Genomic DNA, 26,178 nt, shown 5'->3' on the forward strand with positions numbered 1-26,178 from the left:
TGTACAAGTGAACCCCAGCTAGTTAATACTAGTGCGATCACTCTGGCCTGCGTTTGGGGGAAGGTGCTTGATTCCACGGTCAGCTGCCCATTGCCAACAGCTTCTGCTTCCTATCAGGAGCATTATAAAGCTACACTTTGGGGGGACGTCTGAGTGGCTCAGATGGTTAGGCAACTGACCCTTGGTTTCAGCTCAGGTCATGATCTCTGGGTCATGAGATTGAGCCCCGCTTGGGGTTCCATGCTCAGTGGGGAGTCTGCTTGAGGATTCTCTCTCCTTCTCCTTCTGCCCCCTTTCCACTGCCTCAAAAGAAAAAAAAAAAGCTACAACTTTCTTTCTATGCTCATATAAAAGCCCTTCTCTGAGGTCTGGTCTTTTCACAGACCGGTGACACCATGTGCCAGCCTTATACTGACCAGTGGTTCGACTTTGGGCAACTCCCAAGCCTCAGTTTCCTTATCTATAAGTGTGGAAAATGCACAGTCCATCTCCAGGGTGCTATGAGAATGAAACAAGATCATTTAATAATTCCTGCCTAAACATCAGAGGTGACCTGGAAGATCCCCAACATTTTTTGGTGTTGGATGAGGTGTGTGCTGTTTGAGAAGGCAGGCCCCACTGAGAGAGTCCAGGTGAGGTATCTGATGGGTAGACCAATGACAGGGTCATCCCCCTCTTCCTTCCTGCCCATGTTCTCTTCTTCTCGTCCTCAATGCTACAGCCAAGCTGTCCAGAGAAAGGCATCAGTTTGATTTGTTTTTATTCTTGATACTCAAAGGATTACACATGGTAGATGCCCTCTTAACTGAAATGATGTATTGACTGACCTGTAAACACCATGTCTGATGCCTGCAGCTTCCCAACGGTCATGGCTGGTCAATGACACATCTGATCCCAATGGTTGAGGGTTGAGTTGTGTGCTTAACAAAGACTCTCTGTGTTTGTTCCCAAACCTATATGCCAGTGGTACCTTTTATTGTGGATATAAATCAATTTACATGATATGAAATTTAATGAAATTCGAGTGAATAGTTTTCATTTTGTGAAAACTAAGACGAATTCTTTGGTAAGACAAGAAGAAGGGTGATATTGAATTGAGGGTAGATGGAACAACTTTTAAAAGTGTGTGGAAAATTCTAAAAATCTAGGAGGTACTGTGCTCATATTGCTTTGCAAGTATCTTTCAGTTCTTGCTCTACTTAAAAAGAGTAGAAACTGAAAGTCATATATAACGTATTTATGGAAGACTGTGCTGAACTTGTCTCTTAGTTGAAGAGAAAGTCTTGGCCCCAAATCCAAAGATCGGGGAACAAATGTACATCTTACTGTTGCAAGTTGAAATAAAACATTTACTATTTTATGTAGGGTTCTCTGCCTTTAAAAATATAGATTTTTAAGTAGCCCAACAAACTTGTGTCCATCCAACTGGATGAGAGTATTTCCACTGGTTCCCCTCCTGGCTGGGACTCTCTAACCCGCCCCACTCTGGCCTCTTTTCTTCACAGCTCACAGATCCCCATTTAAGGTTCCACTCTTGTGGCCTTGCAGCAGAAAGAAAGAGAGAATCGATGCTGAGTTCAGAGCCAACATTCATGCTGCCCCTCTTGGCGTGGACCTAAGGAGCATGATGGTATCTTCCTACGGCTGCCTCGTGCTCTTGGTTTATGTTGTTTGGCAGCCTTGTCCCACCCCACACCCAGAGCCATCTCTGGAGATGGACTGAGCGGTGTCCCTCAAAACTCAGATGTTAGAGCCCTAAACCCCAGTGTGATGCTGTTTGGAGATGGGGTCTTTGGGAGGTCATTAGGGTTGATGAGGTCATGAGATGGGACCCTTAGGATAGGATTAGTGTCTTTAGAAGAAGAAGAAGAAGAGAGGGATTCTTGTTTCACCCCATGAGGACATAGTGAGAAGTCCATCACCTGGAAATGAGTTGACCCAAACCTCGATCTTGGACTTCTACCCTCCAGAACTCTAAGAATAAATGTCTGTTGGGTAAGCCACCCAGTCTTGTGTTTTGTTACAGCAGCCTGGGCAGACTAACACTCCAAGGAGAGGCAACTAAAACACATGCTGGTTCTGCAAAGGTGTTTAAAGAATGATGATGATTCTGCCCTCGCCCATGATGACAATGATGAAGATCCAAGGTATCTGTGGATGAGACTCCTGCTCCCTTTCTGTCTCCAAACACAATGTCATGCTCACCGTCTCCTTAGATCACAGATCCTCCTGGGAGATCCTGGGTACCAACAGGAAGTCTAAATGCCTTGCCTGAGGTCACACTGTTTTCAAAGACAGACCTGTAACTCTAATTTATGCCATTTAATTTCTTTTTTTAAAAAAAATATTTTATTTATTTATTTGACAGAGAGATAGAGAGAGCACAAGTAGGCAGAGGGAGAGGGAGAGAGAGAAGCAGGTTCTCCACTGAGCAGCGAGCCCGATGTGGGGCTCAATCCCAGGACCCTGGGATCATGACCTGAGCTGAAGGCAGCCGCTTAACCAACTGAGACAACCAGGCACCCCTTGTCCTTGCCATTTTCTAACCAAACTTTAGACTCATGGCTGTCAACTTTTTTCTGGCATGATACACAAGGTAGGGTTTCCATGTGTGATGCCTTCTGATTTTAACAGCATCTGAAACATTCTACTATTTGACCCACTGGGACAGAGATTGGCTAGTCACCTACTAAAAGTCCCTTTGAATTCTCTTGCAGCTAGGTGTTACCATGTGACTAAGTTCTGGCCAACAGGATGTAAGCAGAAGTATGTAGGACCTCCTGGAAAAGTTCATGAAGGGAGCAGATCTGGCTGGGATGTGCCTCCCTTTTGTCCTGGACATCTGTTCTCCATGTTTCTGTTTCTTCAGACTATTTGGAAAGTGGGGAGCCCCTGCAGCTATTTGTACCATAAGATGATAGTGAAGACAGAAACCAGAACCAAGATACTGGGCAGAAGTACAAAGAAGGGGTCTGGGCTCCTGATGATTTGGAACCACTGCACCATGGAAATGGGCAAGTCAGGGTGGTGTCATCACTCATGCACCCCCACAGCCTAGATCTAAATCCCATGATGAAAGGAGTAGCAGGTGACACTGAGTAGCTGTTTCCAGGTCCCTTGATGATTGGGACCCAGGACAGTTGGTTTGGGGCCTGGAGAATAAAATACCTCACAGAACTGGAGAGACGCTTTCATTCATCTCACTTCTCTGTGGAACCCAGCCACATCCCAGTGCAGGGAAACTAGAGGGCACTCAAGGCCTTTGGGGTACCCCATGTTTTCAGAGCTTTGGATCCTCACCCCACACCCTCAGGAAGTCTGAGCGGTTACAAAAAGAACAGTGAGAGTACTGCCCCACATGGCCTTGAAGGCAGCAACATCAGCCATGGAGCTCAAGATGAAGAACTCAACGGGTCGCCCTTGGCCACCTGGGATGGCTAGACAAAACTGGGGCTCGGGATGTCCAGTCATGCAGGTAGGACATCACACTGGCGAGATTTGAATGGTGACCTCATTCTAGTCACAGGTTGGGGGCTTAGGGACAAGTGACCCATGTTGATGACAGAGTGGTGTGAGATGCCTCAGCCAGAAAAGGCTGCCTTACTTCAGGGGGGCCCTCACTTCGACCTGCCTACTCCTATTAGGCTGACCTGCCATTGCGAAATGCATACCATTGATCTATGTCTTCTTTCATTTCAACTTCAGGGATGGGGTCTTCTGGAAAGCGAGGATTAGGGGTCTTTTCAGGCTGGAAGAAGAAGGAACAGTTATGGGACTGAGAACCCAAGGTCACACTGGTGATGGGGAACAGGGATAACTTGTCAGTTACATGAATCTTCTATGTTGGAACAAGATCCAGCCTGGCTGAATCTGCTGGAAAACAAGAACATTTTCCCCTGAGATTTTACTCAAGTTTTCAAACCACCAACTCATACGAGATATTTTCCAGGTGAATGATTTTCTGCATTCTGTCAACTTACTTTAGTTGTGATTGTATTTGCTATGCTGATATTCTGGAAGAATTGCTACTGACACCCAGAATCCAATCAACACATTCAGTTTTGCAAAAACAGACATTCAGAGAAACATAACGTTTTTAGGGCTGGAACAAAACACACAGATCAGCTAATCCCTCTCTCATCTCATAGATTAATAGGAGTGATTGGTGAAGGTTACACATCTAATGAAGGTAAAGTTGAGATCAGAACTCAAGAGACCCTACCTTGTAAACAGTGCTGTACTTTATTCTGCAATTTCACAGTTTGGATTCCCATTGACTGGCCCAAATACACTACATAAGGGCTGAGATTCTTTTCTTAATTTTCCCCATGTATTTCTCTTAGAAAGAATTGACAGACTGTTTCCTGAGGTAATAGCAGTCAAATCGGATAAGATAATAAACACAGAAGCACCTAATGGTTTATCTACACAAGACCAAGGTCAATCCTGGAGTCCACCGCCCCACCCCCTTTTACTCTCAGAAAACAAACATCACGTAAATTATCTATTTTGCAGTCAAATGCTCTACCACTGAGCTATACCCCCAAATTATCTATTTTGATCTGTTGAACCGAATAGCCTTCCTCCCCTCCCTGCCTCTCCCTTCCCCTCCCTTCCTTCTTCCTCTTGCTTGCCCTCCTCCCTCAGCTCCCTCCTTCCGGTTCCTACATTACACTTGCAGTCAGAATTTCTCCTAGGACTGCTTCCAGCCAAACATCCGCCTGGCTTCTGCGCACGTCAGCACATTTCCCTCATCCTGGCCTTCCTCTCTTCCCACCTCCCTCTGTGCTTTTGTTTCCAAATTGCGGGTCTATCAAAATTAATGAACTCATTTATTTGCTCTATATCAAATGCACATGGAAATTATTGTATTTCTAAATAGACCGATAGTGCTGGGTAGACACATTCTGATCTCCTGAGAGCCACCACGGTACCTCTTTATAACCTTGGGAATGCTTACGAGAACACGATCGTGGCAATGTTGAGAGGCCTCTGACAAGACAGAAGGTTTTCTTGATCTATGTTTGCCGGGTCCCTTTATTTCCTATTTTGAGTATGTTTGAAGCTCTACAGAAAAGTCAGCAACGAGGTTACACTGTGTGATCAGTATTCTAGGAGGCTGCCAAGGAAAAATCTGAGACACATTCTGCTGGCAGAGCAGGTGTTCTGCTTTGAGTTGTAACATAACCAGTGAGCAATAGCTCATGAAATGACCTTCTTTTCAATTTATTAAAGGGCAAGCGTTTCTTGGAAATCCATATATTTCACTAAGCTCTAAATCAAGACTGCATCTACCAGAGCCCTCTTGCTCCAATTTTGACTTTCATAGACTAGGGCACTAACCCGATCATTTCTTCCTATCACTCGCTAGGAAGCCAAGCTTTAGTGTGTATGTCTTAAAGGGGCTGAATTGTCAGTGTCTGTCCTTCTCAGATGTGACTGCAGGGCTTAGCCTGATGCTAAGTCTCTCCTTATAGTCCAAGGCCACAGACAGTCACCTTTTTGTTGGTCAAAAGGAGGACAAAGTCAAGTGACCCTAGGAGACGAGTTCCCACAGATGGACCAACAATCCCTACCCTCCCAACCCCTAACACAGCTCTGGTCGGTAGCGTGATCTAGGGACACACTTTTAATCCCTGTATTTACTTGGTTCTCTGGGTCATTCCTTGACTCTTTCAGGTTGCAGTTTGTATTCCAAGCCACAAAACTCCAAAATGCAAAGATGTGAATTGGATGTGCCGGGACCAACCTTAGCCTTTTCCTCCACCACCTTGTCTTGTTCCTCCTCCTTTGTGTGCAGAACAGCCACATCCCCTCCCAGCACTGGGTGAGCAGGTGTGCTCTGGGGATCTGTCAAAATTTCACAGGGCACTCTAGGGTGGCTCCAGGAGGCAGGAGTGAAAATATCCCAGGGGCTTTGTTGCCCAAAGGTTCCTGGAAGAATAGAGACAAATAAGCATAGTATGGGAGCTAACCTGGCTTCTAATTGGAGCAAAGCTTACTGCTAAGATGGCTAGGTCAACCTAATCAAATTTAGTTCTGCTTTCATAGTTCCTTAAGAAACAATTCCAGGGCAGTTGGCTCTGGAAACCTGAGCCTGGTATGCCTCCTACAAAATGCATCACATGGGCGCTTGAACTACTCAGTAATCTACTGAGGATTTACAGAATAAATTCTAAACAGTTTTAACATTTGCTTCAAGGTGTATCAGTTAGGGAAACAAGATGACCTGCTGAAATAAATATACAGAGTCTCTCTACACAGTAAGTCAGGTTAATCTTATTACTTCAGCCGACCCTGGCTAGGCCTTTCCCCATACATAGCCCCTCCAGTCCTGAATCATTTCTACAGAAACAAGACCCTATGATAACAGGGTTCCTTACCAAACTCACTGAGATTAGTCTGGCTGAGTTCTAGAAGTTTAACTGTCTTTGATTTTGCTAATTTTTGTGAAAGTAAGCTGACTTTATGGTATGGCCTGAATTTTGTTTCTCCCCCAAAACTCACATGCTAAAGCCCTAACCCCCAATGTGACTATATTTGAAGATAAAGCCCTTATGAAAGTCATTAAGGTGAAAATGAGGTCATAAGGGTAAAACCCCGATCTGGCTGGGATCTGATAAGAAGAGATACCAAAGCAGTCTCTCTCATGTGAAGATACAAGAAAATAGTCCTCTGCAAGCCAGGAAATGAGCTCTCTCCAAAGCCCAACTGTGCTAGAACCTGATCCCAGATGTCCAGTCTCCAGAACTGTTCTCATGTGAGACATAAATGTCTACTGTTTCAGTCACCTGGTGGATGTTATTTGTTAGGCAGCTTGAGCTGACTAATACTCTTGGCCTCAGAGAATTCATGACTCAACAGAGGCTACATCAGAAACCCTGAACTGGGACTGAGGTAATGGCCAGGTAGATGTTCCATACCTATGTACTTCCCATCCGCACTCCACAGGCGCACAGTGTGGTCAAGGGAGGATGACAGCAGAAATTTTTCTTCTATCAGCTCCAGACTAATGAGATAAAAAGGGAGGAGAGATGCTCCAAGGCTTGTCCAGCATGAGACACGTTGGATCAACATGTCAATGCTCCATTAATTACAGTTGGAATATAGAAGCCAAGCCAATCTCCCCAATTATTCCTGGTACCATTCTTTCCCTGCCTTCGACCATACCACACTCTTCAAATCATCTGGCTTCAGTCCCAAGGTATCAAACAAGATACACTGGAAACCATCTTATAGATGATGGGCCTAGGGGGTAGATCACAAGGTTGTAAAAAACAGCCCAGCCAGAGTTCAGGTCATGCCTTTAGCACCAACGCCTTTCAACTCAGTAACAAAATTAAATAAATATAAATAAATTAATTAATTAACTAAATTTCCAGACTTATAGTAAAATACCAGGTCACCATCTAGTCAAGGAAGACAATCACCCATTTACAAGAAAAATGAAGACTTCCAATCAGTCTTGTGCAAACAATACCTATATTTTCTTTCACCAACAGCAGGACTGGAATACTGTCTTCCTATTTCAAGTAACTCAGAGGCCTTCTGAGAGGGTTAATGTGATTAAAGTTCTGGAAAGTATTTTAACTCTTACAAATTCTCAAACTCTAAAATGGATGGTACTTACGATGTCACCACACTGACATGGGCCCGCCAGAATGTCACATCTAAATTGAAAGTAAAAACACACCTGAGTACAGTTGGAGTTAATGTGAGATGCTATACAACCATTCCTACAGGACAGGGTCAGATCTGGATGAGTATCCTGCAAGGGGAGAGATACTGGTGTGGCAGTCATTGGTTTTGTTACATTAATTGATAAGTGTTTATCGAGCATCTACTATGTATAAGATCCTATCCCAGGTCCAAAGACATACAAAATGGGTCCTGGGCAAGGTGCTTATGTTATGGTTTTCCTCAGTGCTTAGGGTTTGGTAAGCATGCAGAAGCAGACAACTAATGAGAATTATTTTGTGAATTAGCCAGGTAAGAGCTATGTTCCCAGTACTTGGAGTAAATGACCTAGACCAGGCAGGTGGCTCTTACTCTTAAATTCCAATTTCTCTTACTCTAGCATTTAAACTTCTGTGGCGAACAGGAAAAGATGACTCAGTGGAAGTATGCAAATATCTACCTTTCTATTGGCTTTATAGAAATGTATTTATATATACATATAGAAATATAGAAATGCTATATTCTATTTATATAGAATAGTTATATAGAAATGTATATGGGGTTTCATATAACCATTTATATATATTAGATATTAAATATGCTAAACAAAGCTAAATATGCTTAGTTAGAAAGTTGTCTAAGGGACACAAAGTAAAAAATGAACAAATCCTGAAAATTATGTATTGTGTATATGTAGGTGCCCCTGTATATATATATATATATATATATATATATATATATATATATATATATATATATGGATTATATATATGGATAGAAATTTTCTGGAAGAAAATGAAAATTCATTAACAGTGTTCTCCAGATGCAGCAAGGGAAGGTTAGGAGGCAGTAGAGGTCACAGTTAACAACTACTATTTTCCATTTTCCATTCTTTTGTGCTGTCTAATTTTTTTTTTTTCCAAACTTGAACACTTTTACAATTGCTGAAAGGGTTTTAAATTTTTAAACATTTTTCTGACTGCTAAACCAATATGTTTCTGGAAAATTTAGAAAATACACATTTCCAAAAATAAAAAATAAATAACCTCATCTACAAAGAGCTAACATTTGCAAAAACTTTGGTGTATGTCCTTCCAGACTTTCAGTCTTCCATATACTTCTTCGTTTTAACAAAGACTCATACTTCAGTAATTTCGCAATCTGAATTTTTTCACTTAATAATTTACCATGAATATTTTTCCTGTGAATACATTTTCATTTACAGCATTATTATTTAATGACTAGATGACATTCCAGTGTATTTGTTACACCATCACGTACTGAACCAATTCTCCTTATGTTGGATATCTAGCTTGTCTCTAATGATTGTCTTTCGTACAAATAATGTTTTGATTCACACCCTGATAACTAAATCTTTGGGCACTTGTCTTTTTTTTTTTTTTTTTAAGATTTTATTTATTTATTTGACAGAGAGAGATCACAAGTAGGCAGTGTGGCAGGCAGAGAGAGAGGGGGAAGCAGGCTCCCTGTTGAGCAGAAAGCCTGATGCGGAGCTTGATTCCAGGAGGATCATGACCTAAGCCTAAGGCAGAGGCTTAACCCACTGAGCCACCCAAGTGCCCTACACTTGTCTTATTATTCTTTTCAGCCACATGCCAAGAAGTAGGACTACTGGTCTGAAGCTTTAGATACATACTGTCAACTTGCCCTTCAGATAGTATATACCAATTTGCTATCTAAGAGCATTTGAGTGCCCATTTGCCTGTATCTCTGCCAACTGTGAATATTTTCATAAAACTATTTGTTACTACATCCATTTGTAAAGGGTTGAAGAGAGCCCCTCCCATTCTCACTGGTACAATTTCATTTTACCAATGAAAACATTTAATTAAAACCGAAGCTGTGCTAATCATGGTATTTAACAAGGAGCGTTCACTGCTTACTCTTGGGGGACTGCAGCTCAGGTCCCTGCAGGCCGTACTCTTTGATGTCATAGACGTGCACAAAACCTTCCTGGTCAGCCACGTAGGCAAGGGCATCTCCTGCTGTCACCGTGATGCTGCTGACCTGCGCTTTGTCCCTGGACTGAAAGAGACATGCACAGCACCCATTACAGAGACACCCACGTGGTGCATCCCAGACACACACAGACATAGCCCCTCACACATACATACACACGAGCATAGCCTTTCACAAACATGTACGCATGGGGCCACTCGTAGATAGCCAGACACACACGCACATACACACACATAGGGCCCATGACACACACACAAACACACGTGCACACATAAGTAGTCCATCAGAGATACACATGGGGTCAGGGTCATTGCAGATAAAGCAATGTCTTTATCTTGCCTGTCAGACAACGGCAAGTGGAATGTTATATCTCATTTATAACAAGAACCAATCACTGTGCCTGTGTTAATCTTTCAGCGAGATAGGGAAATGCTGTATAGAAAAATAAAGCTAAGAACTTGGAGCCCATAAGAGTTGCTATGTTTCATAGCCAGGCTAGTGTCAAAAAAGAAAAAAAAACAACATGGGTGCCTGGGTGAGTCACTTAAGCAACTGCCTTCAGCTCAGGTCATGATCCCAGGGTCCTGGGATAGAGCCCTGCATGGAGCTCCCTGCTTAGTGGGGAGTCTGCTTCTCCCTCCCCCTTTCCTGCTGCCTCTCCCCCACCCCACCCCTGTGTGTGCTATCACACGTTCTCTCAAATAAATAAATAAAATCTTAAAAAACAAAACAAAACAAAAACAAAAAACAATAGACCCAAAGCCTGGAAGTGATTTCCAACCAACTTCCCAACTTACGGGAGTGAAGTTTGCAATGGGACAGGCTCCACCAAACAGCTTCCAGAAGGTAACAGAACCTGTGAGGAGGGGACAGCAGGAAGGGCAGTGTGGCTGTGCAGCACCGCCCCCATCCCCCCCAAACTCCCCCCGCCCCTGTGCTGAGTGTCTGAGCCTTTGCTGACAAGCCCTGCAACCTCATGACCCCAGGGCCTTGTTCTTTCTCCCTTGGCTAACAGATCAGTTAGAATTATCAGTAAATACTGGGGTGGGGGTCTTCTGTATGGATTTTGGATTAACTGGTTCAGTAGCCTTTTCTTTCTCCATTAATCTGGGCAGATTTTGTGGTGAGAAGGTCTCCAGCTTTGGCCATAGAGAAAGGGTCCAGAAATTTGGGCTACAGCAATAATTAGTGTGTGTGTGTGTGTGTGTGTGTGTGTGTGTGTGTGTGCATGCGCGTGCATCTGTGTGCCTGTATGTATGAGCACTTATTTCACACACACTGTGGGACTTGCCTAGTCAAAGGAATTCGGGGAGGGGTGGGCGAGGTCCTTTTTGGCCTAACAGTTATGCATAATTCTTGACCATGTTTTATACGTGGATGTTCATGGAGCAAGCCTTTGTGAAGGCGGTCCCCATGTGTACTGCATCCTCTTGGGAGCTCCCTAATGGATGCACTTTCCTCCTCTTCTCTCAGGAGCAAAGGAGCTCTGTGCTCCCACTGGGTAAAGCACAAGCCATGGACGCCTCATGGTGGAGGATGGAGAGAAACATCCAAGGACATCTGCAGCTTGGGGGGCTGCTGGGACCCTGAGTCCGCAGCCTCTGACACTACATGATGAGAAGAACACAGACGACCAAATACCCTGGGACCAGTAGACATATCTCAAGCCTTCCCTTGCCACCGGAACACAGTTGGCTGGCTGCTTTCAAATCGCAATTTTAATTAAAATCCTACAGCTTTGGAACAGGACTATGGCCCACTTGTTACATTTTACTAAAGCCCGTGGTGGGGGGCCGGAGGGGTCATGTCATTTGTGGAATGTCACCAAGCTAGTTAGTGGCGGATCTGGACTCAGAAGCTCATCCTCAAGTTCTTGGGGGAGCCCCAGCTTCTTCGTCCTAAAATGAGCAGGCTACGTAGCTGATCTCCACTCAGGATTCTTTGTTCGTCTTCTTTAGGCTCTTTGGTCAGGCCGCCTGTGGCTGCTTGTGGCCTTCCCCTTACAGACTATGATTGGCATTTCCTCAGCCTGACTCAATGATGTCCTCTGTGGCCCACTTCACTTGCAGAGGGCCTCTGAGTGGGCAGCCGGGGCAAGGAAACTTGATTCGGAGGAAGGGGGAGTCAGGCCCTCACTCTCCATGTGACCACCTCGCTGGCTGGCAGGACTGGGCCAGGGCAGGCCAGGGTGGGGGCCTCGTCAGCCTGGGTTCCAAGGAGAGACAACCGCCAGAGGGAGGGATAGGAGAGGTTGCAGAGGAACAGGAATGAGTGACTGGGGACCCCCCTCTCCAAACCTGGGCTTAGAGTGACCAAGTCTTAGCAAAGAGCAGCACTGGGGGATGCCATTCTCACCTCCAGGCCCATTGGTGATGAGGGAAGCAGCCGCTGATTCAAACTTGGCAGCCCGAGACTTCAGGAAGGTGAGGCAGGAAACACACCGGTCTGAGCCTGGTGACCAGGGAAAGTTTCGTTGTGACCTCCATCAGGCTCACAGCCCTTTCTTGCCCCCTTCCTGCAGCCCTGCTCCCTCCACACCCCACCGTGGGCTTGAAGCTGGAGCCGAGCATACAGGGGTGCTCAGGCAAGCAGGCACCTGTGCTGGTTAAGAACCAACCCAGGTGAAGTCAGGTGTGAAGGCTAATGGCCCTGGCAGCACAGGACCCTAGGGCTTTTGGAGAGAGTCAAGGATTTGGGAGAATTTGCCCGGGATTTTATGGGTGTTCCTCAAGAAGCCCCACTCACCAAAAATTCCTGGATTGGAATAATACGAATTAATCTTATGTCACCTTTGACATTTACCAAGATGGAAAACCATGTGAAATCCCATGGTTTATTGGATTATTAACCCCATGGCCAGATGAGGAAGTAGAGGCTTATAAGGGTAAAAAGCTTTGCTCAAGTCCATAAAGATGTTCATGCTTCTATTCGCTTTGTTTGTTCGTTTTATCAACATCTGTTTAATCTCTGGTACAGCCTAGGCATTGCAGTAAGGGCTGCAGAGAGAAAGGAAAGCAGAGAGCGAACCAAAGCAGAACTAGCCCCAGGAATGAACAGGATGCTGATGGCACCTGCAGGATGAAGGCTTCTCAGGGGAAGCAGCATCCGATCTGTAATCTCGAAAGATACCATGGGCAGGCGGCAGAGAGGGCTCTCTAGGGAGAGATGTCAAGCCCTGATCTTCACAGCACAGCCAAGTGTCGGAATAACTTCAAAGCCCACCACCCTGCTTCGCCTCGGTCTTCCAGTCTCCTGGCTAGACTTCCAGGACCTCCACACAGGGGCCACATCTGTCTTGTTTATCACTTATCTGTAATCCCCTCACAGTGCTTGGCACACAGAACTCAACTATTTGCTGCAGAAGAAAAGTCCAACAAGCTCTTTAGAAGCAAAGCTGTGAGAGCCACAAAGAACGTTGCTACTTGAGGTTGTGGGCAAGGAACTCCCTTTATATTGCCCTCCTTGAGTCTGTGTGCTCCAGGGTACATAGGTTGCCCAGAGTAGAAGTGCAATGAATGATCTCATGTAAATAAGGGGCCATATAAAAAAATGGGGTTGATACTGGAGTTAAATACAAGGAGAGCTGCTCCGTGAGGACACTCATGTATCATGTTGTTAATCATTCAACAATATTTATTTTGGCCTCTGAGCTCAGCACTGTGCTGTGCACTCAGGAAACCATAGTGGACATGGTAGACTATGACCCTCAAGCTCTCCTAATCATTGTTACTGAGTTCTCTGGCCTCGGTTTCCTGATCTATAAAAATGGGTGCAATAGTACCTATCTCTCAGGGTCAATGTGAGCACTAAATGAGAAAAAATATTAAAAGAATTCAGGAAAATGACATAGAAGATTGAATAGAGTATTTTAAAAATATTTATATATTACTATATTAATTATAATCATTATTAAATACTAAATACTACTTAAATTATTATATTCATTAAATATTATATTATTATAATAAACAAATATCATTAGTTATAAATAAATATATTAGTTTCCTAATTAAAAAGCTTAGTATCTAAGAACTAATAAATGAATCTGGCAAAGTAGCAGGGTACAAAGTCAGCCCAAAATAATCAGTTGCTCTTCTATATACAAACAAGGAACCATCTGAAAAGGAAATTACAAAAACAGCCCCATTTCCAATAACATCTAAAAGAATAAAATATTCAGGAATTAAGAAAATGAAAGACTTATACAATGAAACCTACAAAACATTGCTGAAAGAAATTGAAGACATAAATAAATGGGAATATATCCATGTTCATGGATTAGCTGACTTAATATTGTTAAAAAGTCAATATTATGCAAAGCAATCTAGGGGCACCTGGGTGATTCAGTCAGTTAAGCGTCTGTCTTCAGCTCAGGTCATGATCCTAGAATTGTGGGATCGAGCCTCTTATCAGGTCCCCTGGGCGGGAGGGAGTCCATTTCTCCCTCTGCCTCCGCAACCCCCCCCCAAAAAAGTAAATAAGTAAAATAAAATAAAACTACACAAAGCAATGTCAATGGTATTTTTTACAGAATAGAAAACCCATCCTAAATTTGTATGGAATTTCAAGGGACCCCAGATAGCCAAAATAATCTTGAAAAGGAAGAGCAAAACTGGAGGATTCACATTTCTCAATTTTAATACTACTATAAAACTACAGTAATCAAACAGCGTGGTATTGACATAAAGACAGACATGTAGACAAATGGAATGAATAGAGATCCCCAAAATGAACCCTTATATTTATTGTCAAATGATATTTGATAAGGGTGCCAAGACTGTTCAATGGGGAAAAGACAGTCTTCAAGAAATGGTGTGGGAAAACTGGATATCCACCAGCAAAAGAATGAAAATGGATGCTTATCTACATATAAAAATTAACTCAAAGTGGATAAGAGACTTAAAGGTAAAACCTAAAATAGTAAAATTCTTAGAAGAAAACAGAGGACAAAAACATCAGGACATCGGATTTGGCAAAGGTTTCTGGGATATGACACTAAAGGCACAAGTAATAAAATTTAAAATAGACAAATTGGATTTCATGAATTTTTTTAAAAAATGTGCATCAAAAAACACCCACAGTAAAAAGGCAACCTATAGAATGAGCGAAAATATTTGCAAATCATATATCTGATAAGGGATTAATATCTAGACTAGAGGGAACCTCTAAAACTAAAATAACAATAACAAAAAAAGAAGAAACAACAACAACAACAAAACAAAACAAAACAGAAAAACCTGTTTCAAAAGTGGGCAAAGGACTTGAGCAGGCAGTTTTGCACATGAAGGGATGCTCAACTTCACTCATCAGGGAAATGCAAATCAAAACCACAAGGAGATACCACCTCACATCCATGAGGATGACTATTAAGAAAGAGAGAGAGAAGGAAAGAAAGAATGAAAAGAAAGAAAAGAAAAGAATAAATGTTGGCAAGGATGTGGAAAAATTGGGACCTTATGCACTATTGGTGGGAATGTAAATTGGTGCAGCCACTGTGGAGAACAGTACGGAGGTTCCTCAAAAAATCTAAAAAAATACCCCATGATCAAGCAATTCCACTTCTGGGTATATACCCCAAATCATTGAAAAGCAGGGTCTTGAAGAGATACTTGTACACCTATGTTTATAGCAACATTATTCACAATAGTTAAAATGTGGAAGCAACCCAATTGTCTTGGATGGGAAAATGAATACCAAACTGTGGCATCTCCACATACAATGGAATATGATTCAGCCTTAAAAAGGAAGTAAATACTTAATGAAACAAGATGGGATCGGGAGGGAGAAAAACCATAAGTGACTCTTAATCTCACAAAACAAACTGAAGGTTGCTGGAGGGAGGGGGGAGGGAGAGGGGGGTGGGTTACGGACATTGGGGAGGGTATGTGCTATGGTGAGTGCTGTGAAGTGTGTAAACCTGGCCATTCACAGACCTGTACCCCTGGGGCTAATAATACATTAGATATTAATAAAAAAATAAAAAATTTAAAAAAAAAGAAAGTAAATTCTTGAATAAGCTACAATAGGGATGAAACTTGAGGACAATACAGTAAGTGAAATAAGCCAGTCACAAAAAGACAAATACTGTATGATTCCACTTACAGGAAGGACTTAGAGGAGTCAGAATCCTGAAGACAGAAGGTGTAAGGGGAGGCGGCGGGGAGGAGAGACTGGGGAGCTGGTGTGAAGCGGGGACAGAATTTTAGGTGGGAATGATGGAAGGTTCTGTGGATGGGTGGTGGAGGTGGTTACTCAGCCACATAGCGTATTTAATACCATTGCGCTGTACACGTTGCTGTGTGTATTTTACCACGATAAACAAAGAAAGAGGAGGGGGAGGAGGGGAAAGAGGAGAAGGAAGAGGGAGGAGGAGGAGGGGGAGGGGAGGGGAGAGGGAGGAGAAAAAAGGAAAAGTCTCGGTCTCGGGGTGAGCCCACTGCTCTCCTGGATTTTAGTCTGGTTACAATCTCTGTCGTTCTCGTTCCCTGTCAAATTCTTTCTCTTTGATGTCAAGGAAGATGCGACAATCCCCAATATAAGGAAGAATGAAACTAAAATGTCAAAAAGCCAGCAGAAAGTATTTGTTTTGGTCTCACTTGGCTTGGCTTACACCACTGCCTTTCTCCCTGAGCTCCCCTCTCTACTCAAAATGACTTCAGAAGAACAGTCTGGACAGTTTTTCCAAATAAGATGGTGACCTCTTAACCAATTCCATGTGAACCAGACCACTGGGTTCTGGTTTGACCTTCAAGTAGAGCCAATACTCCTCTTTCCTGGAAGTGTAGGGCACTTTCCCATATTTTCATCTCATTTGTGCAATGTAGAAATGTGAATTATTGGTAGCTATGGCTGGCTTCATATTTGGGGGAGAAAAGGAGTTTCTCAAAGCCAGCAGTCATATAACTTTAAGCAAAAATTCTGCTACAAACAGGGTTTTAAATTAGAGCTGCTGGCTAAAAAGTCAACATTGCATTCTTGGCCAGTGACTTTATTTTCATTTTAATGGCAAAGAAAATAATCATTAGAAGGAAATGCCACCACTTCTCCCTCAAAGATTTTTAAAAGTTTTGGGCACTAGCAGAAAGAGCCTCATATAAGAATCTTTTTTATGTTATAGGGTAGGAACAGACTGAGTAATAAGGGAACAGGCTGGAGTGGCTGGGTGGCTTGGTCGGTTAAACATATGCCTTCTGCTAGGGCTGTGATTCCAGGGTCTAGGGATCGAGTCCAGCAATGGGCTCCTTGCTCAGTGGGGAGTCTGCTTCTCCTTTTGCCTGCCATTCCCCTGTTTGTGCTCATTCTCTACTCTCTGACAAAGAGATAAATATAATCTTTAAAAAAAAGTCTACAGGTAATAATTTCTTTTTAATGACGTGGTATTCAGTTTCTAGCCACTGCCTTCCAGAGTGTGTCTCAATCACAGCAGTCTTGGGCATTGCTTTATCATTCTTTTATCTGTTGGGCATGCACATCCTGTGTCTTAATTTAGACTGTGAGCCATTTGAAGGCAGCATCAAGCCTCAAGTCTCTCTCTAGTCTTTTCTATGCATCTCCCTCAGGGTTATGTCGATGGGAATGGCTCAAAGATATTTTCTGATCAAATGAGTTATTAGAGCTGTTCTTTGGCTATTAAGTTATCAGGTGCCTGAACCAGGAGATTACATGGTGGGGGGGGGGTTTTCTGAGGGTTTGCTGGTTGGGTTTCAGGAGATGCAAGAATCCCCCAGTTTTATGTAAAATCTCCAGTATCTCCCTGTTGGGGCTCCATAGGTGTGAGGTAGTAGGTCTCTCGGCTGTTGGCAGATGGGTGTCTACAGACTGCCACTTGGGAAGGATGAACCTGGACTCTGGAAGTAGGGCAAGGAGTGGTAGGAAGCCTTTGGCTGTGGGTTCCCATGGTTTTCCATTCAACATAGCCAGCCATGAAATGGATAGATAAGTGTGTTTTTCAAAGTGTTTGTGACTTAGAGGGAGAGGGGTGTGCTTACCAGCCCCAACACCTAGCACTGGGCCTGGCACATAGCAGGAACTCAACAGTGTGTTTTGAATGGAGCCATGAATGTACGGGCCAATGATCACATTAGCAGAGAAAGAGGGTCATGAAGAAATGGAACCAGGGCAGAAAATTAAGGGAGAATGGGGTGGAAGATTGGGCAAAAGTTTTCGAATACAATGTACGAGTAATAAGGGACGCCTGGGTGGCTCAGTTTGTTGAGTGTTTGACTCTTGGTTTCAGCTCAGGTCATGAACTCAAGGTCCCGGGATCGAGTCCCACTTTGGGCTCTATACTCAGTGGGGAGTCTGCTGGAGATTCTCTCTCTCCCCACCGCCCTCCCCTTCACCCTGCTTGTGTATGGTTTCTCTCAAAACAAATAAATACATGAAATCTTTAATACACACACACACACACACACAAGTATGTATATATATGTGAAATATATATATATATATGCATACACACACATACACACACACCATATACACACATATATATAAATGTACAAGTGTGTGTGTGTGTGTGTGTGTGTGTATGCATATATATAAGTAATAAGGATTGACCCATGTGGCAGAGTGTAGGGGATGAGGACTCTGGGGCCCTGGGTACCACCTGAGGGGGCTGATGGAGAAGGTGGCATAAAGCCTGGGCATATAGCTGAGTGACACAACAGAAGATGATGTTTGGGCAAAAGGAGCCTGTGAAGACAGAGGGGTTAATCAGCTCTGTAGCAAAGCCCAAGGGGCTCAACAAGGCAGAGAATCATTTAGATGGACAGTAGAGGAGAAAAGACTCCAGGAGGTGGTGGGCTGGACTGAGACAGCGTCTGATGGATGAGTGCCTGGGGATGTTGACCGAGCTAGCCAAACTCTTAAACTCCCTCCCAGCTTGGGGAATCTCTCGCCAACAGGTTAAACCTGAAACCAGGCCAATCCCTACAATCTGGGAAGCTGTCCAGAGCTGAGATCTCTTTAGGACATGCCAGAGTCCTAGGCTGCTGGGGCCTGCGCATAGCAGCCAAGGAGCGTACTACCCCTGACCTACCCTTTCCATCTTCTGCATCATCAGAGCAGGGGGGAGTGTTCAGCTTGCAGTATATGTGGCCTGAGATGACATTCCAAATGATGACCTCCCCATCGTAACTGGAGGTGGCAAGAAGAAAAGGTGGGCACTGAGCCACACACAGGATGTCCTCCTTGTGCCCGTGGTTCTGAGAAAGAGAGAGATGGAGAGGGATGGGGAAGAAGTCAAATCCCCAGTCACCGCCAGCTAACTCCCCTTCATCTGATGCCTAAGACAGAGGATGCAGATGGGTTCCTCCTTCTGTTCTTGCCCACATCGAAGACTCACCTGGAACCAATCCATGCAGCTCAGAAACATGTATTGAGTGAATTAATAGTTGAATGAGTAACTGTATGAACTATGAACTTCACGGACTTGCATGATGCCCATCCTTACAGTGGTCATCACTTCCGGGGCATTTTCTGCTTAACTTTGTTCTTTCACTCAATAATCACTAATCCACAAACCCCAGGAAATAAGTTCATCACTTCATCTTCAGTGAATAAAGCAGACTTGGCTCACAACAGGCCTTTGGCATATGCTAGCTGAATGAAAACAAATGAATTGGGCATTGCTATAAACTGGATGCTGGGCTAGGTCCTGGGAATACCATGGTGAAGACAGACAAGGTCTGGTTTCCTGGAGTTTGTATTCTAGTGACTTGTCCCTTTTGGAATATTTATGGGGGTATAAGGTAGGGTTGAGCCATGATGGTTGGGCACAGTGACTTTTCTTTCTTAGCACTTGTCTTATTGGCTTGGCATCCAGGCAATTTTGAGGAAGGTCATTCCAGCCTGGGAGGCTATAGAAAGTAGCGGGGGGGTGGGCACTTTGCTAATAAGAATCACAAGAACTCCCTGCTTATGGGTCTCCAACAAATCACAGGGCAGGAATATAAGCTCTTAGGCTCTGTGGCTGCCCAAGGATGACACAGTAATTGCATATAATTTTGCATGCCAAGCAGAAGCAGGAAGTAGAGGCTTCTTTGAGCAAAGTTACACCCACCACATCTTGGGCTGCCATTCCAGCACGACATGAGTCGTGGCTGAGCTCACAGAGAGTTGCGCGGATTGGTTTCTGTGGCCCCATGCCCCAGCTGTCACTCTTCCTGGAGCTAAAGCGGATACTTGGAGCTCAAGCTCCCAGCTCTACCTGGACCCATCATGAATCATGCTGCAGCAGAGCCTTGGACTGAAAGGTATCTGCCTCATGTGCCCCTGTTTGGGTGGAAGTCAGACAGTGGACTGGGGCTCACCAGGTCATCCTGCCAGTGTGGCTGGGGCTTCCAGAAGTGATGAAAGTCACGTGGTGCATCCTGTATGCAAAGCCAAAGAGGAGACGTTCTATAAGCAGTGAAATGAGCTGCCAACACACTCACAACTTCAGAGAGAAGGTGTTGGCACATTTTATAACCCTACCCCTCACCCCACCAGTGATGTAGATTTTCAAAATGTCAAAGCAAATTCCCCTAGTGCTGGTGGGAATAAAAAGCAATCCACTTCTGCCGTTTGGGTGATTGCATTTCAACAAATCATATGTCAACTGACAAACCCTGCTTGGATGGTCTGCACAGCTTCGCCTTTGTAATAAGACCCATAGCGGTTGCATGTGTTAAAACAAAAGCCTTCAGCTCGGGAACCTATAATACCAAAGGACGAATTCAACGCCAGGGCTTCTCAGGTAGCCATCTTTCAAATCATCTGGGGATGCAAGGCTTAGACTGTGAAATATGGTACACCTTCAAATGAATAAAGAACTTACAACGTTTAAAGACTGTCGGAAATCCATGACCATCCAGCATAGCAAGCAGGGGAAATAAAATGTCACAGGTAGATTTAAAACTTAGCTGCAGTCAGCATTTTCAGCTTTCCCTGTCTCTGAATCCCTTCCCCTTCTCTAAGCCATAAAAAAAGAATTTTTCCTCCATAGAGCTGCTTATGGATGGCATTTCATCTCCTCTTTCCACTTTCCAGAGAGGAACTAGGGCAGAAAGACAAAGTGGGAGGAAGAAGGAAAAAAATAAAGGGCTGCGCAGTTGATAGGGAGGTTAACACTCGGTTAGGGATGTTAATGTGAGATACAGCTGAAGGCCCTGTACGCAGGGAAGGAGGGAGCACGCCAGCCTGTACAAGGGGTAAGAGCACGAGGCAAGGTGTGGAGAGCTACGCGTTCAAGGCATGGTCTGCTTTGGATTCCCGGGGATGACCTCTGTGCCTCTGATAGCAATTCTAGCTAACAATTTGTGGTATTGTGGTTTATGATAAGAAGCAAGTATTCGGTCTTGGTCCCTATTTTTGGCAGATAGCTCCCAAAAGCTTTGGAATTTCTTTCTTTCTTTCTTTCTTTTTTTTAAAGATTTTATTTATTTATTTGACAGAGAGAGATCACAAGTAGGCAGAGAGGCAGGCAGAGAGAGAGGAGGAATCAGGCTCCCTGCTGAGCAGAGAGCCAGATGCGGGACTTGATCCCAGGACCCTGAGATCACGACCTGAGCCGAAGGCAGCGGCTTAACCCGCTGAGCCACCCAGGCACCCGAAAGCTTTGGAATTTCTTAAGTGATGAGAGCATGGGAGGTCTCTGAAGTTGAGGGACAAGAAGGACCAGCTTGTGAGATTAAGCCCATAACCTGTGGGACCCAATACCAGCTCCAGGGAGATGGTGTCAGGATTGAGCTGAATTATAGGACAGCAGCTGGTGTCAGACACTTACTTCTTGGTGTAGGACCCACCCCCTCCCAGAACTGTGTGCAGAGTCATTACACTTCTTCCCAGAGGAGAGAACTAGAGGGAAGAGACTGAAACAAAAAACGTTTAAAAAAAGGTTTTTTAAAGGGAGGAAGGGAAGGAGGGGGGAGTTCTTCTGTCTGTATCATGACTTGTAGTAAAGAGAAGAAGCATGAGGAATTACTACAAATGTTTTCAGTGGGAAAAGAATCTATGGGTTGGGGGGGGATGGCAATCGAAAGCAGGGTTTTGAATACCTAATTTTGTATATTCCACTTACAAAATATACATTTATTCTTCTGTCCCATCCAACAGCTATGATACACCTAGAACAGTAACAGAGTAGCACATTTCAATACTTAAGCTTATTATCTCTTTTTAATTTTTGCCTGCAGTCAAGACTGTGGTTTAATTTTGCCATGTCTTTGTGGATAAATGGAGAGAGCCAGAGAGTTTTTATGAAGAACAAGATCCAAGATCTATAGATGATGCTCTGTGAGCAGCTGCCCTCCCGAGGCTTACTCTATCCTAACAGCCTTGTTGAACCATGGAGGTAAGGCACAAACAGAAACTGATCAGGAATTGTTTTCACCCATAGTGTTCAGGAGAGGATTTTTATTCTTTGACTTGTGGGTGCTAAATTTCATTACTCTAGTGATCTAATCTGCTTTACTCCTTTAGAAAGCATTTGGTGGAGAGAGAGTGCTCCCTATCTCTACCTCTAAGCAGTCATCAAAATGGGCAGAGAATTGCTTATAATATTCTAGAAGAGCCTAGCCGCCTGAATTACCATCAGGGAGCAACTGGCATCCTTAGAAATTCTTTGACCCATTTCCTTCTGGAAAATTCTCTTCACTCTCTTGGTGTCCTCCTCCAGGATAGATTTTGTATCAGAAAGATGCCTCTCTATATCCAAGCCAAATAAAACTCACTTATTTTGGTTCACCTCCACGTAGGTGCAATCACAGACTTCACTTTGCTTTTCATCTAGAAAGATCACATTATCAAAGTATATTAGACATTTTTCTTCACCGGTTCTTGAACCAGCTTGAACATATTGACTCAAACAAACTGATAACTGGGGGAAACTTCAGTAATGACTTTCTAGTTTTCAGACCACAGTTAGCTGTCTTTCAAGGCCCCACAGCACTGCTGGTTTCCGGCTACACTCACTGCCCTAAAAGACTGGCCCCGCCCCTGCTCAGCTCTGGAAGGAGGCTGGCCTTCTGCTGGCAGGACCCTCCATGGTGCCCAGCACTTGCTGAGCGAGTGAGTGAACAAGTGAATGCATGCAAGTCAAAAGCAGATCTGGGAATCACAAATTCATTACCCTGAGTGATTTTTGTCTTTCTTACTTCAACTTCATTTATATTCTCTTGAGAGTTGAAAACCATCTGCCTTTTATCTTGCTCATATAAGGGTGACAGGCCAGAATTGTGGAAATTCTACCAAGATCAGGCACAGCATGTGAACTAGTGAAATAAAGCCACCTTGGGTGGGTCGGGGCGGGGGGATCACCATAATGCATAAAACAGACTAGCTTTTAGTTTGTTTGTCTAGATTTTGACTTGTGTGATGTTTAAAATGTTTGGAAAAGTTAAGCTCGTTCGAGACCTCAAATAGATATACCAGGTAATAAAGGACTGAGTGCACGAGGCTCAGCTGGGAGCACATATGTTTATGTAACATATGGCTCTCCTCAGTAGACGTGTAGTCATTGGTAAAATGAAGTACCAGGGAGAAGGGATGCAGGACTGTTACATGCATTCTAGACTCCATCTCATTTGTCTCTTCTACACTGACAACAAATGCCCAATCCCGCATCATTATGTTATAGGAACACTTGGTAGGAAGCGACTTGCCCTGTTTCAGTGTGTGCAGACAATGTCCGTTGTTGTAACTCCATATTTTCAGACAGCCATCTCTGCCCCCGGTGATTAGCCTAGGAAACAGTCTCCTGTCAGGAAATCATGTCAAGGATCTCACTGCCTAATGATTGAAGAGAATGAAGAAGACACATACCTTCTTCCACTGGTGTCGAAGGTCAGACATGTGATTCCAGCATTGCCATGAGCTCCAGTAAATCCAGACAACAGCCTTCCTGTTTCGAAGTCCCACACTTTTACCACCTGTATCCAGAAGTTGGTAACAAGTGACACAGAGAGAATGGTTATCAAATTAAAGGGAATTTGCATTTAGAAGTCTATTGTCTTGGATATGAAAGATGAAAATTTACCCTGAAAGTATCCATCTGTAAGTCCAATGCAAGTTGGCTTACTTCAGTGTATTTGTTTGCTGCATAACAAAATACCACAGAACGTGGGACTTCAACAATGGGCATTTAGTTTATCACAGTTCTGGAGGCTGGAAGTCCAAGATCAAGTTGTTGGCAGGTTCGGTTTCCTTTGAGATGCCTCTTCTTGGCTCACAAACGGCTACCTTCTTATCGTGTTCTAGCATGGTCTTTCTGCTATGCGTGCACACCCAGGGTTTCTCTATGTGTCCAAATTTCCTCTTGCTATACAGACACCAGTCAGATTGGATCAGGGCCCACCCTAACAACCTTGTGTTAATTTAATCCCCTCTTTAAAGGCTCTATCTTATAATCACATTTTGAGCAGCTGGGGTGACGACTTCAGCATACAAATTTTGGGGGAACACAATTTATTCCATAACACTCAGTGAGAAGATGAGAAAATTTAGAAATCTTTGGATAAAAATCTCCTGACTACTGAGGATCAAAGAAATAAGTATGGTTTGAACTTTCAGCAGCAAAATTTATTTGGCACCAAAACAAAGCCAAATGAGAAAAACGGCCTATTGGGGGGAATGGACATATCTTCTAAACTCTCAGCTTTAAGATATTGTTCAGTCCAACTAGTTTTAGGGGGGATTGCTTTCTTTCAGCCCCATCCCTTGAGCAAACTTTGAATGAGAATCATCTGTGAAGGGAGTGGGGAGGCATCTTTCATGACTTCGGGTAGGTAAGTGCCCACCCTAAGGAGAGCATACTCTGGGGCAGGCTTTCTGGATTCTGTACCCAAAGACAGTGACAGGAAGAGAGGGAAAATGCTTGAGGACACACTCTTTCTCAGAACTACTGAATGTTCCTCTTAGTCTTTCACTTTGTGAAAGAGTCTGCTTCATCAACCTAGAGAGACCTCCAGGTCTCTGATCCCCAAACCAGAAGGCATCCTCTCACTGTTGTTGATTTCAAATACCTGAGACCAGATTTTTGTAGTGTACACTTTGTTTCCTTCCCCTCTGTCCTCTTACAGTGTCAGGGTTCCCGGAGATGTCCACAGCTCAGGTACATCCATTTGCTCTCCTTAATATTGCAATAGAACCTTAGCATTACTGGGTTTTACTTTAGTTATTCCAACATTTGCAAACATCCCAAAGCTTCACAACATACAGTGATTTGTAATATGGTTGAGGTCCAGAATTGAATGAAGTACCAGTTGGCATGGAAAAATTAGCAGAAGGGCCCAGAGTGGGGCAGATAAGCCCTGGACGACACCCAACAGAAACATCTTTCCTTTGGACCGGTCTTCCCATTAAGTGATTAAATAGTTACACGTTTGTTTCTTTAAAAAGAAATTCCCCCAAGAACACCGCCAGCTACTGCAGGAAAAGGGAGTGAAAAGTTTGAAGCGAGCAATTAAAATATCTTTAAAAATGACTTTAGGGTTCTATTTATAGAACAAAAAAAAGTCTAAACGTGCTATTTATACTTTTTAGGTGCATTTTGTAGATGGGATTTCATGCCCTAGCAGGGCTCCTCTAAGAACTTCCTTGCCCCAAGCGAGGCTTCCTTTTGAAGTTCCCATTCAATTAAACATATTAAAATGCAACCATATCCCAAATGAAATGTAATCTTGCTATTACATTTTAAAACACTTACAAAATATTTGTAGCCTTAAACTCCGTTGAAAAATTATTCATTATTCTTTTTTAAATTTTTAAATTTTTTATTTTTTTGAAAAATTATTCATTATTCCTGAAAAGTAAACTTCCATAGTACATATAACTGGATATATCAATATGGATGTGAGTAAGTTGTGGTTCCAATGTCATACATTGTAAACATTTGACTGAGTATTTATTAAGTTTACGTGGTGCCATTTTCAAGCATTAAAAGTTGGTGGTCCTTAGTTTTCTGCTGGGCAATTCGATAAATAAAATATGGTGTAGTGGTATTAATAACTTCAGGCATCATGAAGACCTTGGACTACATTCTCTCCTCCACAAATATAGGCTGCAATATGGCTTAGATACTGTGAGTCGTGACAGTGGGCATGGGTTATAAAGATTTCACACAGATCTGCAAGGTGAGCAAATACTCAAATCAATAACTCAATTCAGTAAGTATCTGAGAGTTTACCAGCATGTCCCTAATACAGTTAAGAGCTGAGAGAGTATTTATATCTCAATTCAACATCTCCTTACCACCCACAGGCAGGGAAGATATGCGTTATCAAAAGCAATGCTATTGAAGGAGGCTGACTGTGTTAGCATAGAATTAAGAGCCCAAATGGTAATGGAGCCCTTCCTTCTGCCCGGGTGTGGGAGGGATCTAGGAATTTTTCTCAGAGGAACTGATATCCAGAGTTGTGCATTGAAGAATAAGAAGGGCTTTGACAGATCAAGAAGGAAGAGGAGTGAAACATAGATGAGCTACAGGTTGCCCTAAGTCCCTGGTGAATGATAAGAGATGCAAAGACTCACACGGGGGACCCA

At 43.5% G+C, this 26,178-nt stretch overlaps 1 protein-coding gene across 1 annotated transcript in view; it reads right to left on the reverse strand.

Annotated features, from left to right (window-relative positions):
* LOC131813634 (WD repeat-containing protein on Y chromosome-like) overlaps window positions 1-26,178 on the reverse strand; it is a 41,229-nt gene that overhangs the window by 1,413 nt on the left and 13,638 nt on the right. The window contains exons 5-17 of the mRNA XM_059143995.1: window positions 23,461-23,567; window positions 23,301-23,380; window positions 22,371-22,425; window positions 21,719-21,764; window positions 19,971-20,030; window positions 18,698-18,863; window positions 12,013-12,108; window positions 10,455-10,513; window positions 9,582-9,723; window positions 7,631-7,670; window positions 6,924-7,009; window positions 5,750-5,934; window positions 3,672-3,748 (exon numbers count right to left, since the gene is read on the reverse strand). Of these exons, the coding sequence (XP_058999978.1) occupies window positions 3,672-3,748; window positions 5,750-5,934; window positions 6,924-7,009; window positions 7,631-7,670; window positions 9,582-9,723; window positions 10,455-10,513; window positions 12,013-12,108; window positions 18,698-18,863; window positions 19,971-20,030; window positions 21,719-21,764; window positions 22,371-22,425; window positions 23,301-23,380; window positions 23,461-23,567 (1,199 nt within the window). The remainder of the gene's footprint in view (window positions 1-3,671; window positions 3,749-5,749; window positions 5,935-6,923; window positions 7,010-7,630; window positions 7,671-9,581; window positions 9,724-10,454; window positions 10,514-12,012; window positions 12,109-18,697; window positions 18,864-19,970; window positions 20,031-21,718; window positions 21,765-22,370; window positions 22,426-23,300; window positions 23,381-23,460; window positions 23,568-26,178) is intronic.

This window comes from Mustela lutreola, chromosome 13 (genome assembly GCF_030435805.1).
Source record: "Mustela lutreola isolate mMusLut2 chromosome 13, mMusLut2.pri, whole genome shotgun sequence".
NCBI lineage: Eukaryota > Metazoa > Chordata > Mammalia > Carnivora > Mustelidae > Mustela > Mustela lutreola.